This window comes from Mirounga leonina, unplaced genomic scaffold, assembly GCF_011800145.1.
Source record: "Mirounga leonina isolate KUSES-001 unplaced genomic scaffold, KU_Mleo_1.0 Mir_165, whole genome shotgun sequence".
NCBI classification, from domain to species: domain Eukaryota; kingdom Metazoa; phylum Chordata; class Mammalia; order Carnivora; family Phocidae; genus Mirounga; species Mirounga leonina.
The window spans coordinates 48,614,407-48,634,318 of record NW_023270415.1 but is presented as its reverse complement, the minus strand read 5'-3'; the positions used below and the strand labels follow the sequence as shown (position 1 = coordinate 48,634,318).

At 39.7% G+C, this 19,912-nt stretch overlaps 1 protein-coding gene across 4 annotated transcripts in view; it reads left to right on the top strand.

Moving 5' to 3' along the window:
- The first annotated feature begins 460 nt into the window (after positions 1–460).
- AZIN1 (antizyme inhibitor 1) overlaps positions 461–19,912 on the top strand; it is a 31,742-nt gene continuing 12,290 nt past the window's right edge. The window contains exons 1-4 of one of the 4 annotated variants that reach the window (XM_035011674.1): positions 461–807; positions 4,952–5,089; positions 13,038–13,183; positions 18,426–18,623. In XM_035011674.1, the coding sequence (XP_034867565.1) occupies positions 18,522–18,623 (102 nt within the window). In that variant the 5' untranslated portion in view covers positions 461–807; positions 4,952–5,089; positions 13,038–13,183; positions 18,426–18,521. Of the gene's footprint in view, positions 808–4,951; positions 5,090–13,016; positions 13,184–18,425; positions 18,624–19,912 lie in introns of all 4 variants that reach the window. The other 3 variants (XM_035011675.1, XM_035011672.1, XM_035011676.1) reach the window with 3 other exon arrangements.

The window sequence follows — 19,912 nt, the reverse complement described above, 5'->3', positions numbered from 1 at the left end:
CGCCGCCCCTGGCCCAGCACGGCTCCCGGCGTCCTGGCCGCCAGAGAGCCGGGCCCAACTCCCAAAGCGCCGGGGCCAGCGACAGGCGTGAGCGTAGGCGCCTGAGGAGTGGAGGCGCGGGGCGACGCTGCGCTCCGGCCCAGGCGCGCCCCTTTTCCTTCGACCGCCCCCGTCCGCGCGCCAGGAGCTCTGCGGGCGGAGGAGCTACCGCCCGCGGGAGAGCGGGAAGCCACCACCAGGCGGTCGGCACCTGCACCCGGGGTCGGCCGTCCTGCCCCGCCCCCTTTCGCCCCCCGTCCCCCTCAGCCTCCCCAGTCCTCGTCTCATGCCTTTCTCTTCCGCTCCCTCCCTTCGCCCCGGGCCGCAGCCCGGCTCCGCCCCGCTCGCGCGGCGGCCCGGCCGGCTGTGACGTCATCAGACCACGCCCCCTCACTATAAATACTGGCGTCCCCGGCGCCGCCTTCCCACACTCTCTGGCTTTTCGCTCGGCTGCAGTGTTTCTTTTTTTTTCTCCTCGCCTCTTCTCATCCTTTCTCGTTCTTCGGCTCTGCAGTGTGACGAGGCCGAATCCTCTCCCCACCCAGCCCTCGCCATTCTTTTACCTGCGCTGTTCTATTTCTCCCTCCGGCCGCCGCCGCCACTGCTGCACAGCTGGTGTCGGTGCCGCGCTTTTTCCCCCACGTCGTCCCCGCAGCCTATGGCCCAGGCCGCCTTGGGTATTTCTGCTCAAGGTAACCACATCCCTCTTTAAAAATTCCGCCGAAAAAGAGAAGACGCTTTACCCGACTCTTTGGGCCGTTATCTCACGTGAGTACCGACCCCGAGGGGCGCGGGGGCGCGGGGCCGGCCTCGGGGAGCTGCCGGGTGCCTACCGGCTGGGCCCCGCAGCGCCCCGCGGCCGGCTGCCTCGAACATGGCGGACGGCGGTGTGTGTGTGGCGGCGGTCGGTCCCTCCGCGGCGGCGGGCTGGGGTGGCGGGCGCGCTTCGGGGCCCTCAGGCGGCCGCCTGCGGCTCGACGGAGCAGGACCGCCGCGGTTAAAGCGAGGGGGCGTGTGCGTGTGGGGGCGCTCGCGGGGGTCTCCGCCGGGGGTCGGCGTCGTCTCCTGGCGGCGTGCGGCCCCCACCCCTCTCCCGTGGTGCATTGCTGTTTCCGGGGAGGGGGCCGGGCTGCAGCCTTGAGGGGCCTTGGTCCCGCAGCCCCGGCCAGGAGCCCGGTCGCACCATCGCCTCCGGTATTCCCGCAGGCGGCGCGAAGGGCTGCAACGGCCGGGGCCTTATGAATGGAGCGGGGCGGGCCTGGCGGCGACCTCCTCTGACAGCTGCCGGAGGAGGACGGGTTCTTGGGGGTGCGGGGAGTGCGGCCCCCCTCTGGTGGAGGAAAGTTGACGCCACTCGGGGCCCGGAGGCAGGGAAGCCCCGGTGTCAGGTAGCGAGGGAGAGGCCTTTGGCCCCTTCTGGAAGCCTCGGGGCTGCCGCTCCGCCCCCTGCGGCGCTTCTGATTGGGCCAAGTCGCGTTCACTCAACCTCAGTCACCTCTTGGAGCCTGAGGATTAGTCACCATGGCTTCGTTTTCCCGTCCGCGCCACGATTCCTGGGGAGTGAGAGGGAGAACGGTAGGCTTGGGTGGCTTATCAAGTACTATTTTGACTGCCAAAAGGAATGATGGTGACGTTTTTAACTCTTGCCCAGAATATTTCATGAGCGTGTATGTTTCTTGGGCTACACTGCTGACTCGGAAACCTGATGTTCATATTTAACTGAGTTTTGTGGTGGCATCTTGGATCTGTTAAGATGTTTTCTGTTCCGTGGTGTTTCCACCTTTAAGCCCCCAGCTTGGGTGGGAACCTAAGGACTCTTAGGGGAGAGAGAAGTGCTCTGTGATGGGGAAGAGTTGATGGGACGAACCTGGCAGAAATATGGCTAATGATTGTCGGGCAAGGTCCTAATCTTTTAATTTTTTACAAATATGTGAGTGCAGATGCTGGTCATGAAGACAAAGGAGCCCTGAGGAGTTTACATTTAGTGGGAAAGATAGGCTCCTAATGATTAAATGTGATATAGTAGGTGCAGTAATCAAGTAATCAGTGCCTACTCTTTTGCTACTCTGGTTTAATTCATACATTTTCAAACATACAGAGAAGGCGAAAGAATTGTACCCTCTCCTAGATGCATTTAACACTTTGCTTTATTTGCCATCCTATCTTTTCATCAATCCATCTCATTGTTCCATGTATTTCAAAGTTGGAGACGCCAGAAACACTTCACCCCTCTTAACTTCAGTTCATAAGAACATATCATAGTTTAATACTGTTTATTCCTTAAAAAAAAAAACAAAAAAAAACTTTGGATAAAATTCACGTAACGGTAAAGTGCACAGATTTAAGTCTTACCATTTTATGAGTTTTGACCAAAAAAAGAGTTGTGTAATCCAGACCTGTCAAGAAGTAGAACATTGCCCTCACCCCAGAAACTTCTCTTTTGTGCCTTCAAATGCCATCCCCCCACTCTCCAGAGGCAACCAGGATTCTGATTTTTTTTAAACCATAGATTAGTTCTGTCTACTCTAGAACTCCCATGTAAATGGAATTACACTGTTTAGCATTATTTTGTGTAAAAGGCTTTAACTCAGCAGGTTTTTGATACTCTTCCGTGGTACATATATCAGTAGGTGGTTACTTATATTCCTCAATGGTAGTCCATTATGTGAATATTTTGCCTGATTTTATAAAATAAACTTTTGGAATAATTTTAGATCTATAGAAAAGTTGCAAAGGTACAGAGCTGCATACTTCTCACCCAGTTCACATTATTATTAGCATCTTACTGTGGTATATTTGTCAAAACTAAAAGTGACTTTGATGCATTACTTTTAACTAAACTGCAGACTTTATTTGAATTTCATCAGTTTTTAATGTCCTTTTTCTGTTCCAGGATAATCCAAGGTACCACATTACGTTCAGTTGTCATGTCTTCCCCATTTCTCTCTGATCTATGACAGTTTCTTAACCTTGTTTGTCATGTCCTTTTGACAGCCTAGAGAAGTATTGGCCAGATATTCAGTAGAATGTCCCCCAATTTGGCTTGTCCGATGTTTTTCTCATAATTAGGGTGGAGTTTGGGGGTTTTGGAAAGAATACCACATGGCAACTTTCAAAGTCATTGGTAAAGGCAATCGATATGTGTCATTCAGAGAAATACTGATGATTTGGGGCTTCTAGGCTTCGGGATAGTTACTGTAAAAGTAATGGGAGGGTGTGGGTGTGTGTGTGTTAGTGACCTGCTGACCAGTCAAGACTAGTTCTCCCTATGCTTGTTCACCTAGATATGAGACATTCTCTTCAGTTAAAAGAACTAGATTGCAATGTTGTTCGTGATCCAACTGATTTACACATTCCATTCTAAATGAGATTTATCTTTTCCTGTACCTCTTTTTCTCCACATTTTCATTTAATTTCCTTTATGGTTTATTTTAACTGTACAAATATTCTATTTATCCTGTATGTAAATGGCCCTCTTACCCTGTGTACCCCTTTTATTTTACTAAGGTGTGCCTTTCATATTTTAGGACCTTCATTTCCTACTAGTATCTTTTTGTTAGGTGGAAATGTTTTAGAGATCATGCTGAAGAACATTTTTGAATGTCTGAAGTTTAATATCCTTAACATTTTACATCACTGCTCTTGGGTTGCATTAAGCAGAATAGCTGTGTGGATACATGGGGGGGGGGCCGCGATGAGAGTGTCTCACCCAGGATAATTCGTTAGGATAATTGAGAATGAACTCTATCTCTGTCTCCAGCATGAGTCAGCTTTTAGTTTATTTTTAAAATTATCTTGGTGTGGGAAGAATCAATCTTTGTTTTGTTGGAGTATATCATTTGGAATCTAATGTAAGGTTATAATCACTGTTACATGTTGGTATGGGTTCTTGACTCATCTGAGTGTGTGAGCAGATTCTCCTAGTAGGTTGAAAGAACCACAAGGATGCTTCTATCCTGGTGGAGACGAGAGATGCTTTATTTTTTAATTTTTATTTTTTTGAGATGCTTTAGAGATGCCTAGAGTAATTCTGAAATTTCTCTGATTCTTAACATTCTAATTTCTAGTTTCATCATTTTTCTGGTTTCCTCATCACCCTTTCTAGCAAATGCTGTCAGGTTATACTTCTTTAAAGTAGCAATCACCTAATTATTAGAAGTATAGATGTAGCAGTTTAGAAGTGAGAAGTCCATCCAAGCAAACCATAATAGGTAATAACCATTGCTAAAACTTAACATTTTGTAACATGTTAAGCACTTTTCACATTCATATGTTGTTCTAGTGATTGTAGACTTAAGTCTAGGTAGGTTAAGGTATAAGGAAGAGAGGTGTAAACCTTAAGTTACTTGCCTAATACACAAAGCAGCTGTCAAGTGTTACTTCACATACATGATGTATCAGCTAAGTCATAGATCTTCTTTGTGGTATGTAGTAAGATTTTACACTTTTTAAGTAAAGAACTTGGAATTTGGAGAGTAAGAGAAATGTCCTGGGTAGTTCCAGATTACAGATCATGCCAGAACATTATACATTAGGTTGATAAGGGTACTTGCAAATTTTCAATTTTAGGCCACTTAGAAATTTGGGTTTTTGGAGGATAAATAAAAGTGAAAATGAAATTAGATGAAGGCTGGAAACTGAGTGAGTAGATAAAACAAGTTGGTAAGAGGATCATGATATCAGGCTTTGAGAATTTTGTACTATAGCAGCTTGGAAATTTTTACTACAGAAAAAAGTGCTTTGGTAAACCCTTTGAAAACATCATTTGTGTAATGTGACTAATGAAACACTTTTAAAACTGAAAGTTATTCCTACAGTTAATCTTTAAGTCAATTTAATCTGCTTGAAGCACAACCTAACTTTTTTTTTTTAGTTTAGGACTGTTTACTACTACTTCTATTTCATTCTTTAGGGCGAACTTTCTGACCAAGTATACAACTACCCAGAGGGCCTAGGAGAAGTGCTGTATAGAGAGCAGTTCGACTTCAACGCTGAGCCACCTTGGGAACCTAGCTGATGATAGGGGGGTTCCATCTCCTAACTTGTCCATGTAAGTATTTTCACATCTAAGCTGGGGGTCATGTAAGATTGAAGTAAAGGAGAGTTCTTGTTGCTCAGTTTTTTTCAAAACTTGAAAGTGTACTTATCTCTTAAAGCGAAGTGACTCTTAAAGCTCTTTTAAAAATCTCTAAAGGCTTGGCAGTTATGGGTATACTGATTGTTTTGTATGCATTGTTTACCAATGATTAGATCACTTAATTTATTTTGGGTACATAAAAAGTATTACTATATTTAAGTACGGAACACAAGCTTAAGTTTTAGGAAATCTTACTAGTCCAGGTTTTAATATAAGTTGGAGAGATTTTTGTATTTCTGTTTTTAATTTAAGGTGTAGGCAGTGGTTTAGTCCATCATTCAACTGTTTGACTTGGTGAATTTTTAAATATTTGGGCTTAATCAGAAAAAAGAGACATATTTATTTATTTATTTTTTTAAAGATTTTATTTATTTGACAGAGACAGTGAGAGAGGGAACACAAGCAGGGGGAGTGGGAGAGGGAGAAGCAGGCCTCCCCGAGGAGCAGGGAGCCCGACACGGGGCTCGATCCCAGGACGCTGGGGTCATGACCCGAGCCGAAGGCAGACGCTTAACGACTGAGCCACCCAGGCGCCCCAAAAGAGACATATTTAAATAGAGCAAAAGATTCTTTTCTTCATTCCATTCACTGATGCTATGTACCCCACAGTATGGGATAGAAGAGCTGAATCTTGTTTTTCTAGCTTGAGCATCTTGCCAGGTATAATGTGATTACTAGAGTTTATAATTGTTTTATGAAATGACTTTCTGTGATACTCAGCTGGTGGGGAAAAATCGGTTGTTTTTAGAGGACTTACCGAGAGATGATATATGTGTGTCTCCCAGCATGTTACTTACTGAACAGATTTTCTTGGATGAATTTTGACTGAACTTAAAACTGCAAAATATAATTCTACAGTAAACTGTTCTTTGAATTTGTGCTGCTAAATTTGTATAGTTGTTTTTTTTTTTTATATAGGTTTCTTGCTATTGAAATTTAGGTTTTGAGATTTGGATGTTTCTAAGTTGTCCAGAGACTTGGAGGTAATAATTGAAATTTTCAGGAAAGTTTAGGGTATCAATTTAGTGTTTCTATGGTCTGATGTTAGATTCTATCAAATAAAAATGTATGTTCTATCTAATTAAAGTAAGTTAAAGCAGACCTTTTCAACACATTTGCAAGGCTAAAGAGAGGGTAAAATAAACAGTTTAAATAATAGGATTTCTTGAAAGTTCTACTGACAGAAACCCGACTGGAGGATTTCTCATACTTGCTTTGTCCTAGCTGTGTGAGTTTGAGCAAACTGCTTATTTTTAAAATCATAGCTATAACTAGAACAGTTCCTTTAGCCCTGAACTGATAACGATGATTTTTCATTTTTGAGTGTATTAAGCACCCCTCGTTAATGTAGTGTGGGTTTTGGGATTATAGCATCATCTGTAACAGAAATACAGAATCTCAGCCCCACCCATACCTGACTCAAGCTGCATTTTAACCAGGTGGCTTGTATACATAGTTAAAGAGAAGCACTGTTGCTGCCATCTCAGCCCCAAGTCTGTTATCCCTTGATTTTTGTTAGTCCTCTGTTCTATTTCCAATATATCTGATATTTCCCCCTCATTGGCTTGGACATTTAACTTTTCTGGGGTGGGGTCTAGTTGACATCACAGTCATGAATAGATTCTAAAATGGAAATTCAAGAACAAGCTTCATGATTTAAGGAAGATCATATTAAAAGACAGGCTTTTAATTGAAACCTCTTTAATGTAAATATAACTGCATTATATTTAATATTTCTAGTGATGTTTCCTCTTAAACTTGTATCAGTGAACTGATAGGTTAATAAATGATTCTGCCAAATCTGGGAAAGTTTTTATTTAAAATAATTAACGTAGTACTGGGAAAGTTCATAGTTTACTCCTCTTTTGGGGTTGGATGAGCACAGGTAGAATATCCTAAAGATACTTATTCTGCCGGTTCTGGCAGCCAGAGTAACTGATTTATTATGTCCAGGTACAATGTATATTATTCTGTTGAACAAAACTTTAGTACTGGAAGCTTTGCTACAAAGCTACAGGTCCACAATCCTTTATGCATATAATTCTAAAGTCTAAAAGTTACTTAAAATTTTATAGCCTTCTTGAAGAAACCTAAACTGATTTGGGAACAAAACCTTCAGCTGATGCTATTTTTATCTTATCCCAGTTAGTGCCAATATTCCTAAATTTTGTTGCAGAAATGTTATTACAGGGTGTTAGCTTGGCCTCCTGGAGAATGTTATATAAAGTATGTGTACTATAGTACTTTTCTAAAATCTGAGAAATTTTAAATTCAGAGACGATCTGACTCCAAAGGTTCTTGACTAGAATTAGTAGAAATGGCAAATGAAAGTTCTACATTCCAGAAATGTCCTTAGATATCAGTAGGAGTTTGTTATACTGAACATTAAAATCCTGTGGAGCAACAATACTGTTTGGAAAACCAGAAGTCCTTAAAAGGGCTTAACACACTGGTCTTTGTGGAAAATACTTGGCATTGCAAAGCATATAGCTATGTGAACTCTATTTGAAAACGGTGTAATACTCCACTAGTTCTGTACAAGTGGTCTAAACTCTAGGATTTCCCTTCAGGTAAAATCAGGTAACTGTCTGAATTTTTAGATAGTTTATTAAGTATTTGGAAACTTGGGCAGGTGCTTACATAAGAGTTTTTCTTTGAAAACTTTTCTTTGGAATATGTGTATGATGTAATTTATGAGCACTATAAAGATATTTAACACTTGTAGTATCTGAGATTAATGAAGGTCCTGTAATTGTGGAAAAGCTTTTGAATGCCTTTAAAAGAGTTCCTTATGGCTTTATGCTGGTGTGGTTTTTTTTCCAGTGGGCTGATTCTCAACTTATTTTAGCTATCGCTGTTTTCTAATAAATTAATTAGCCTAATGGAAAAATTTTAAATAATCCTTTCCAGAAAACTAAATTCTCTTCTTTATTTTTTTTTTTTTTAAAGATTTTATTTATTTGACAGCGAGCGAGAGCAGGAACACCAGCAGGGGGAGTGGGAGAGGGAGAAGCAGGGTTCCCGCTGAGCAGGGAGCCTGATGCGGGGCTCGATCCCAGGACCCTGGGGTCATGGCCTGAGCCGAAGGCAGATGATCAATGACTGAGCCACCCAGGCGCCCCCTAAATTCTCTTCAACTGCTTTATTAGCAGACCTGGTGATGAAGTCAGATTGGATTAATAATTACCATATACTTTTTAATAAGTTGTATCTAAATCTAGAAATAGGTTTCTATTAATAGAGTGGTTTAAATGGGCTCTTAAAATTTGTCTAAAATATTTTATGTGGTTGTCATTAGTTGACCATGTTCATGTAGGAACTTCATAAGAATCATCATTTTAGGGCGCCTGGGTGGCTCAGTTGGTTAAGCGACTGCCTTCGGCTCAGGTCATGATCCTGGAGTCCCTGGATCAAATCCCGCATCGGGCTTCCTGCTCGGCAGGGAGTCTGCTTCGTCCTCTGACCCTATCTATCCCCTCTCAGGTGTTCCTCTCTCTCATTCTCTCTCTCTCAAATAAATAAATAAAATCTTTAAAAAAAAAAAATCATCATTTTAAATATTCCTGTTTTGTCTCCTGATTGGTGATATTTACATATGCCTTAATAGGACCTGCCCTAACTAAATTGGAATTATTTTAACTAGGGAAAAAAATGTTCTGTATGAATTTACTAGTATTGTTTTCTCATGTTTTGCTGTTGTCAGTAGTCAGGTCAGGTTTTTGATTTACTATGGAGAAAATTGTTTGGATAATTTACAGAGTCTGTGCAAACAAATTCAACAGAACATTCATTAATGGTTGTTGGTGCTCTTTGACAAAAAAAAAAAAAACAAAAAAAACCCAAAACAATAAAACTGCTATCCTTGAAATACACCATTTTTAAAGTATGTGTATCCCCTGGCATACGTAAAATAGTATTTGATGGTTCCTCACTGCTGGTGTAAATTAGCAGGAAAGTATTCTGTACAAGCACAAGGTGAAGATATGTTAATGAATAACAGTGTTTGGGGAGCATGGCTTTTTTTGGGGGGGGCAAATTTAGAATCTTTTCTGCGAGGGCCAAAAAGATTGGAAAGCAGTATAGACCAATTTTTAAAGGGGATAAAATGGTTCTTGCATTTATTACAAAAGATAGTTGAGCCAGGAGGATTAATAATGGCTACCAAGTTTTGTGTTCCATTACACTCCCTTGTGTAGTCTTATTTTCAGTGTTTTTGAGACCCCCTCTCCCCCCGAAATTTTGAGACACTTAATTCCAATTAGGAGTGAATGAGGTATTTGTACCTTGTAAACTATAAAATCTAGGTAAATAGAAGGCTGTTCTACGCTGGCCATTGTTCAGAGAAGCCTAAGGAGGCTGTCGCAAGTGAAGTGCTCTCACATTGGTAAGGCTTAGGAAACCGGTATTATTTTTGTCCTTCACCTCCATTCCAGGGTCATCCTTGCACACTTAAGCAATTTGTCACAAGCTAACTGAAGCAGAGATTTAGCCATCCTTTTCTCTATTCCAATGAATAATTTGAAGAACATTACGGCATGAATAGAAAATATTTGTACAGCATACTGAGTTACAAGGATTAGACTGATGTTCAGCCTGCCTGGGCCATACTTAGCCACCATGAGGTCTTAAAAGGCTGTAACTAATTGACTTGGAGAAGGACCCAAGATAAATTATTTTCAAATGCTGCTCTCTGAACTTTTTGCCTTTTTTTCATTGTCTTATGTAAACACACATTTTAAACATCTTTTCTAAACTTACTATGGAGTTTGTTATTTTTTGTGCCCCTACAGTCTAACTTTGTAAACTTGTGAATTGATCTTTGTTACCTTGAACAAAGTTATTTGGAGGTGGGGCAGTTTTTAATCTGTGTGTGTGGACCTGATCCTTAGAAATTTAAAATTTGTTAGGAAAATAGCATCCTCTAAGCACTGCTGTGTTCAGTATAGTAGCCACTAGCCAGGCAGCTATTTAAATTTTTAAAGTTAAAACTAAATAAAAATTTAAAATTCACTTCTCAGTTGCATGAGCCACATTGTGAGTGCTGGGGAGCTATATGTGGCTAATGGCTATTGTTTTGGGCAGTGATAAAGTTTCAATTATCACAGAAAATTCTTGGACAGCATTGCTGTAAGATATTGTTACTGGGAACATAAGTAGCCGTAGTAATCTTATAACATTGATTAGTAAGAATCATAAGTTACACGTTCTCTTCTTTCTCCTTATATTTAATTAAAAAACTTCTTTAACTTGTAGGGGCTTTTCAGTTTTATATTTTGGCTGAATTCTTTTTTTTTTTTTTTGTTAAAACTCCCTACTATGATTTATGTGCCTATGCAGACAATATTAGGTTTATTTGAATGTATGACTTTTCATCTATTTCTTGCTTTTTGCTGTAAGGATCCTCTTGGGCCCAGTTTATAAAGAGCTCCTAAATAAGTATTGTATCATCTAAGTTCAGTATGGTCAACATACTCTATTTGGCATGACCAAAAGTAGGAAGGGGTCTTTTTTTTTTTTTTTTTAATTGACAGAGAGAGAGAGAGAGCAGGGACAAAAGCAGGGGGAGTGGGAGAGGGAGAAGCAGGCTTCCAACAGAGCAGGGAGCCCGATGCGGGGCTCGATCCCAGGACCTGGAATCATGACCTGGGCCGAAGGCAGACGCTTAACGACTGAGCCACCCAGGCACCCCAGGAAGGGGTCTTATGTTCAACGTGGACACTGTAACAAAAACGATCCCCAAATAATTCTCAAAATGAGGTATTGTTATCCTAAATTCATGAAGAGCTCCCACAAGTAAAAAAAAAAAAAAAAGAAAGAAAGAAAAAGCCAAAAAAGGAAAAATGAGCAAAAGAGTTGAAGACCATTTTTCACTAAAAACCTAACAGTTCTATGTAGCCGTGGACCAGTGCTACCTAAACTGCCAGTCAGCAAGCTAGGCTCTTGTACCACAATGTAAAGCATTGTACTGCTTGGTTCTTAACTTCTGAATCAGCTAGTTTGCAGGCCATAGTTTGAATGGCACTGCCTCTTAGGTACATAAATAATAAAAGTTATGTCGTAAATAATATTATAAGTAATGTGGGAAGTAACCCATGGATCCAGGTCAGATAAATAAATGGAATATCTACACAGAATACTACACAGCAATGAAAATTAATGGACCCTGGTCATATCTATCTGCATGGGTGAATGAAGCCTATAAAGTTGAACAAAAGTCAGTCATGGTAGAAAAATAACAGGGATGCTATTTATAGTTCAGAACCAGTAAAGCCAATGTTTTAGGGGCATAAAGAACAATAAAACTATTACTAAAAAGGAAATGATTATTAGAAAAGCAGGAACATACTTATTCTAGGGGACATGCAACCACTGCCACGTAGGAAAGATGTATAGGGTTTCTAAGGTATTCTATTTTTTAACCTTGTATTTGCTGCAGTCATTGTATTGCACGTGTGTTTAATCTTTCTAATTGGAGAGGTGACAGATCTGCCCTCTAAGGTAATCAAAATAGTAATTGGTTTAAATAGTAATTTGTTTAAAGAGTTATTCCCTATACTACACCAGGAAAGCTCAGAAAGCTTAATACAGCTATAGATATCCTGTTCATGTTGTATTACAGTAGTTATCTTTAATGTTACTGCATCTTAATTACCAAAAGGGATTTAAGTATTTTTACTTGCGTGAAGTACATATACTTCTTCCAGAAAAAACTAGCCTTCACATCAAATAGTCAAGACAGATTTTTTTAAAGGGAGCCTAATCTTGTTGGCTCCATATGTAAAAGTATATTGGTATTAAAATCCTATGTTTTGTTTTCTCATTAAGATGTATTTTTAGAATCTTGAGACTTTTCATGGGGCAGCCTATTGGGCTCATTTCCTTTAGGGTTTTTTCCCCACCCAGATGTATCTCCTATTCTTGCTCTTGTCTTTTTTTTTTTTTTTAAAGATTTTATTTATTTATTTGAGAGAGCGAGAAAGAGAGAGAGAGCACATGAGAGGGGGAAGGGTCAGAGGGAGAAGCGACTCCCCGCTGAGCGGGAAGCCCGATGTGGGACTCAATCCCGGGACTCCAGGATCATGACCTGAGCCAAAGGCAGTCACTTAACCACCTAAGCCACCTAGGCGCCCTGCTCTTGTCTTTTAAAATAATTCTTCAGCAGTAAACCTTTAATGTTCTTCCTCTAGGGTTAATCAGGGTGTTCTTTTTCTTTTTTTTTTTTTTTAACCTCATCACCTGAAAAGTAACTTTAAGGGTGTTTATTGCCATTACTGGTTTTCCACTTACTGTTGATTGAAGCAAGCTCTGTCCTGATTATCCAAAGTACTCAGTGTAGGTTGTTGTTGTTATCCATCACTTATTTTTAGTCCGGTATGGCAAAAATCCATATGGTCTTAACAGTCATCGCACAATTTATTGGACTTCCTGCCATTTCCAGTATGTAGCTTCCTGTCACTGTTCTGGTGGTTCGAACCTTCTTCAGACCTCACATCTATAATGGCAAAGTCATCTTTGAGAATCCTCTTCTAATGTTCTTTTGCCCAGTTATTCCTAAAGGTATTCTATGTGGTAAGTAACATTTCGGTCAGAGGTAGAATGCAGAGGTGACTTCGACAGCATTGTGTCTATTGTTAAAGCTGTGAGCTGAGTTTTAAGTCCTCAAATCATATGTTAAAAAACAAAAAGTGCTCTTAGGCTTCTTTACAGTAGTGGTTGTAATTTCAAAATATCTGAAGTTCTCATTCTTTAATGAGTAAACGTCCTTTTAGAAAAGTGGTTGATATATTAAGGTTGGGTTTCCTGCTTACATGTATCTGAAACAGTACTCTCAACCTTTCAGCTCTCCCTGTTCTACTTCCAGGGAGGTCTTCACTTCAGAAATCCAAGACTCATATTCATCCAGCTTGGTGTCAAGTGGGCTGTTGCTGCCAGAATTATCTTGTGATTATTTGAGAGATGTATCAGTTTCTTCTGAAGTACAACCAACTATAGAAGCCTTTGTAGCAGGTGTGTAACAAGGCAAGTGCCCAGCTGCTGCAGCAACTACTCTTGGAGCTACCCTGTCAGTGAACATGAGGACTCAGCGGCCTCATGGAAGGCTCCAGGGAGCAGGGTGCAGTTCTTTGGAGCCTTTTGTTTCTTTGGCAGCTCTTCGTTTAAAAAAAAAAAAAAAAAAATGTGTTATCAGAAAGCACCAATATGAAGGTGTGAATAAGGAATGTTAAACACTTTTTTCTTCCCAGCTACAATATCTAAGAGGAAATCACTTACAAAAGTAGTATTGTGATTACAGCAATTGTATTAGTGTGAAGTAAGCTGAGCTTGCTTTCACCATACATTGGTAAGGTGTTTGGTTGTGAACATGGCGTAAAGGCTTGTAAGTAGAGAATACTTCCTACTATCTGTTGGTAAAAACTTCAGAGCTTTTATGGAAAGTGAATTTGCTCCTTTTGGAAATCTAAGATTTACACAGATTTTTCTGAAGTTTAATGTAAACAATTAAATGTCTAGCAACACCAAAGTATACATAGTGGGTCATAATGTGTTAGAGCCAGTAAATCAGTCCCATTTCTGATTTATAAGCCATAAAAAATGGTGCGGTGTCTGTTGAAAATTAACACCCAGGATTGGAACGTTGGGGTAAAGTTTGGCATTGCCTGGGTTGGAGTGGCTTGATGGAGAGATGTCTGGAAAATCCCTGTGGTATTTAAAATTGAGGTGGATTAACTTGGTAGATCTGGTATACAATATAAACTGTTCACCCACAACACATACACACTTATATTTTCATTCTGGTTCCATAGGACATGCTGTATATGTCCTAGATTTTTGGTTTAACATCACCAAGTAACTTTAAATGCTTCTTGGAAAACTAGCAAAATATTTCTTTAGTGCCTTGAGGCAGAAATGTAGAACATAAACCTTTTTGAGATAGTGGAGCTTTAAAATATTTTTTGCTAACATGTTAAAATTAGGCAAAGGCTCCTGGAGGTATGATTATGAACTACTTTTTAGGACTCTTTCAGTGAGATTGGGGTATAATATTGGGGATAGGAGAGAAATAATCAGCCTACCCATAACCACCTACTTCAGCCTTTTCAGTTGTTGGAAATCTTGGGCTTCCAAGTGACATTTCATTTGAACAAAGGATTTGTTGGCTCAGAAAGTGCTAGAAAATTTCTCTCTTGAAGATCTTTATGTTTTGCAGATTCTTTAGAGGTAATTAGTTTTTCCTGGGCATAACTTTTAGTTTTTAGCAGTAACTGACAGTTGAGCTTTGCATTTATATGTGAGTTACTTTTGTATCCTGTTTTGGGGCACCTTTTAAGAATGTGAACGATGGACCATCTTTTTCAACACTTTGGAGGAGTTCATTGCTGTCACATCCTAAGCTTAAGAACTCCCCATTCTTGGGGCGCCTGGGTGGCTCAGTCGTTAAGCGTCTGCCTTTGGCTCTGGTCATGATCCCAGGGTTCTGGGATTGAGCCCCGCGTTGGGCTCCCTGCTCGGTGGGAAGCCTGCTTCTCCCTCTCCCACTCCCCCTGCTTGTGTTCCTTCTCTCGCTATCTCCCTCTCTGTCGAAAAATAAAATCTTCAAAAAAACCCCCAAAACTCCCCTTTCTTAAGAGTTGTGAACTCCTTTGTCTACCTGTTGTGAGCACCTGTTCTGAGCTAGGAATTATGGGAGCATCAAAACCTTTAGGGACCATCCAAAAAGATAAACTGAGATCTCACTTATGTCCGCTGTCTTTTTTTCGTGTTGGTTTAACAATTGCAATGCTCAGTATAATTAAGGAAATCAAATAATGTTACATGTACTACATCTATTTTAGTGGTTTGGGTGTGTTTGTCTCTTCATTCTTTTTGTTAGGTACTGCCAGTAGAGCAAATGAATTTTATTTTTCCATCAGAGTCCTTATGTGAGTCAAGTAGGGATTGGTGAACCAAACTATGGCTACTTTTGAAGTGAGAGTTGAATTTTAATGATAAAACCATTTCACAAGCATTCTGTGCTTAGAGCATGATGCACTTTCCAATGTTTTTATTCATGTTTTTCATTATTTGTCAACTGTTTTAGTTTGGTCCTGGGTTATCCTTTAAAATTATTTCACTTCTACAAAAGTCTCATCTATAGTGACAGCTCAATGGTTAGCTGAAGTGGATTTGGGGATTTACTGCAAAAGCGACATGAGGGAACTTAAGCTAATAGAAGGGGTTATGCAGGTGTATACATTTGTCAAAATGGGTGCACATTGTTTCATGTAAACTGTTGATAAAATGGATTAAAAAAGGAAAAATAATTTCAAAGATTTTGTCAGAGAGAGAGCACACAGTGCAGGAGCCCCATGCGGGACTCAGTCCCAGGACCCTGGGATCATGACCTGAGCCAAAGGCAGACGCTTAACCGACTGAGCCACCCAGGTGTCCCAGGAAAAAATTTCAGATTTGGGGTTTACCTGAGAATTAGACAAAAGATAACGAAAGGAACAGCAAAGTTAAAATCTAGAAAATAGTTACAAAGGCTAAAAGGCTATGAGTAGGCTTAATAGGATGTTTTCATACCATATGTAAATTTAGTTTATTAGAACTATGGGAATTTATAAATCTGAGAAATGGTTACTTGATCGTGGAAATTCGATAAAGCTCTATCAGACTGAGAGTTACTGTTGGGTTTCTAAAAGGAATTCTCTTTTCTGAGGGTGAGGGTGCTCGGGAGACAGATTTTTTTTTCCTTTTAAAAAATTTGATCGTCACCATCTCTAGGGCTAACTAATTGTTCTGTGCCTCAGTGTCTTCACCTCTAAAGTGGGGGGTAATACCGTTATTATGGTTTTAAGGGTTGAGAAAATTAATATGTATAAAATATTTAAAACAGTGCCTGGTACGTTGCTCAAAAAACTGTTAACGTGGCCATTCAGCAGGTAAGTAAGACTGGATGGGTTGGTCTGATGTTTTTAAGTATTGAGGATCCTGATGCTAGAGGAAAATTTCCCTTTCTGTAAGGACTGCAGCTATAGGAAATTGAGGTACATATCGTTGTGACTTTAGACTTTTTGGCAGCAGTTGCCTTGGAGGTCTATGATTGCTAACCTAAGGTTCCCAGTTAAATACATAGAGACTTAGTCTCATGAACTGAAATATTAGGCTGAAGATCTTAAGTATTTTTCATTATTAATAGAAGAAATGAAAGGGGTTTGACCACAAAGATTTGTGATGCTAAACTTAACTGAAAGTTTCAACTGTACTCTTTCTTACACCTACCTTTGAATTGATTTTTTTTTTTTAATAACCTTTATCTTTTCTCTTTCCCTTAGTGCATAGTTGAATGTCCGCCTAAATTGTTAAAGGTTGTTTAAAATAAATATGTATCCTCAGGCCTAGAATGTCTGCTTTCTGGGCACAGGTTTACATCAGTCCTTATATAACAACCTTTAGAGAATGTCCAGGCTACAATTTCACTTTACTGCCTAAGTATTAAGTCTCACTTAGATATGCCTAAGTTAACTTCTTTCATAAAATATCCTCAACTTTTCCTGTTTGTGCTGTTGCTTGAAAGAGATTTGGAGAGCTAAACTGAATGTAGTTGACTTCTTGGAAATGAAGTTGTGTTTTAAACGTTAAGAAAAACTAAATCTTGGTTGTATATCATGGAATTTGATTAATATTATGACTTAATGGAATTTGTTTTGGTGCATTCAAAAAGCTGACCCTTTGAGAACCACTGAAATGGAGTATACCTTTAAGATGAGGGCCATCACTGAAGGTGAACACTAGCACATAGAGTAGCATTGGAGGGAGGGAAAGGGAGAATCAAGAACACAGGAAAGGCTGTGCAAGTTTTAAAATAGATGGCCAAGAGCTGGTCTGTGCGCATTATTAATGTGGCACCCAGAAATCAGGACCAGACAATGAGTATCCTGTCTGGAGGACTTGTTTTGCTAATGGACTTTTTATTTATGTTAAAAGAAATCCTTGCCTAAAGTAACCTTTAAGGACCAGTGAATTCAGCAAAGAAGATAAATAGTATATGCTACCCAGAGGAGAATGGGTGTTCTGGGGGAGGGGAAAGATTTCTTCTGTGGGAGAGAGATTGGATTTAGCCTGCCTTTTTAGAGTTCTTAGTAAATGGTTTAGGATGTACCAAGTGCCTAGCTTGTACCTAGTTTTAAATTACGCTGGTATTTTTGTGTTTCTGGCAATTGGCAACTTAATTTTAGCTCTTTTCTGAAGCAACACTTAAGTATTTTTTTTTAAGATTTTATTTATTTATTTTACAGACACAGCGAGAGGGGGAACACAAGCGGGGGAGTGGGAGAGGGAGAAGCAGGCTTCCTGCTGAGCAGGGAGCCCGATGCGGGGCTCGATCCCAGGACCCTGGGATCATGACTTGAACCGAAGGCAGATGTTTAAAGACTGAGCCACCAAGGCGTCCCTTAAACAAGTATTTTTTATTCATATGCTATACTTTTTTTTTTTTTTTTTAACAGCAACCTTTTGAGGAAGCAGTTAATATAATTAACTGAAGTTTAGAGAAATTGAGCTAGGATCACATAGCTATTAAATGATACAGCCACAACCACTGAGTCTCCTGACTTCTAGTCCAGTAAGGATTTCAGCTTACTTCATGATAAACTTGAACGTTGCTAACCTGATGTAGCCGGTACCATTTTCAGATTGAGGTGAGACCTAGGCAGTCTGTATCAAAGCTACAGACGGTCCATTAAAGTCACTCTCCACCCCCACCCATTTCTGTTCACTTCTCGCTTACTGTAGAATTTAGAAGACTTATATCTGCAGTTACCTGCTAGCACGCCATGGGATATGCCTGGTAGTGTATTGAAGCTTAGACCAGTATTTTAATTTCTTGGCTGCAGATAGGTATTTCACTAGCTTTTTTTACTTACAATGAATTTTTACTGAAAATTGTGTTATGAAAAAAAAGCAAGATGAATAATACAGACTGGGTCTACAACTCTGTGTAAATAAGGTGACCATATTGACTGGTAATAAACTGCACATGTGTGGATTATCTTAAATTGTCATATTGAGCTCAATTTTTAAATGTATAAAATACATTCACTTTAAAATGGGCACTAAAAGATATTGAATGATCCAGTGTATCTGCAAGTGTTAAGTGAGCACAGATTCCTCACTAAATTAGGCACTTAGCGCACTTTCATTGACAACTCCTACACTAAGGTTAACTAGTGAAATAATACAGACTTTGAAAAAACTTCTATTTTGACAGTTTGTTGCATATTCTAAGGACCCAGACATAAGGCTTGGTGGCCCGTCTCTTGTTTTTCCTGGTTTATGACTTTCGGCTTTGTGGAATACGGCTGAGATGAAAGGATTTCTTGACGATGCAAACTACTCCGTTGGCCTGTTGGATGAAGGAACAAACCTTGGAAATGTTATTGATAACTATGTTTATGAACATACCCTGGTAAGTGTGCCATATCACATTTCTCAGATACAGCGTTTATAAATTACTGAATTCTAAAACATTGCTCTATTTCCAAGATGTTGGTCTGATAAAAGTACTTTCTTCAGATGTTACCTTTTCCAGGTTGTCTTAATTTGATGCCCCCACTTCCCTTGAGTAGTGATGAAGTTCTTTCTAGCCCACATTAAAACAAATGCTTCTAACAGCTCTTTCTCTCCTGTGCCTTTTAGCACTCAGCTCTTGTATGTTGTTTTCTTGATATGTTGCTGTCCTAGTAGTCACTACATGGCTTCTTACTCATTTTTCTCAACTATATGCTTGAGTAGATTATAATTTATATTTCAGTTAATCTTGGTTGTATATTGGCTGAGAATTTGATAAGTTACACAGAATGCTTACTCTCTACTGCACCAAGTGTCAGCTTCTACAGACTCATATTCACTGCTACATAAGATTATTTTTGTTTTGTACTTAGTGATAGAGTTAACTTTATTGCCTTACTGATAAAATTTGCTTCTTTGTTGGAGCTAATTTCCCATATTCCTCAAATTTGTTGAAAAATTTTCATGTTATTGGTGTTCAATAATAGGATAACAAAAAACTTCCTTGACCTTTACTGATGTGCTCAAATCTCCCCACACCTCAGCAAAATCCCTTTCTCTCTCTTCTGCCATCAAAATTTGGGGGTGGGGGGAGTGACACTTGTCATACTGTTCAGTCTGTTGTATAACCAAGCCATTCTATAATTAATTCTCTCCTGTCACTAGGGAACCTCCTAGTGGAAGTATGCTGACCTTTCTCTTCTCTAATTTTTGCAACGTTCTTTGTGGGTCAGATAATGATCTTTGAAATATTCCTTTCATTCATTCATTGTCCTACAATTCTTGAATTATCCCACATTCAGTAACATTTAGTGAGGGTTAGTCTGAAATCCTATTCTCTCCTAGCAGTGTCATCTAATTATATGGCTCAAGAGTGATTACAACCGAACATCTTGTGGGTTGTTTTGTTTTTAAATCCCAGTTCTCTTGCTGGTAGCCATAGTTGCCTTGGTTTTTTTGTTTTTTGTGTTTCTTCTTCTTCTTTTTTTTTGTATTAAAAATAAGTTTTCTGTCTCTAGAACATTAGGGATGGCATATCTTGAAAGGATGGAGTAACTTGAGTTTAACTGTCCCCTATCTGCCATGCAAAAACCATAATTTGCAATCATGTCTATTTCCTGGTCAGTATGTTCCAATAATGTACATTTTTAAGTGTGTATTAACTGAAAGCAGTAATACTGTCTTCGT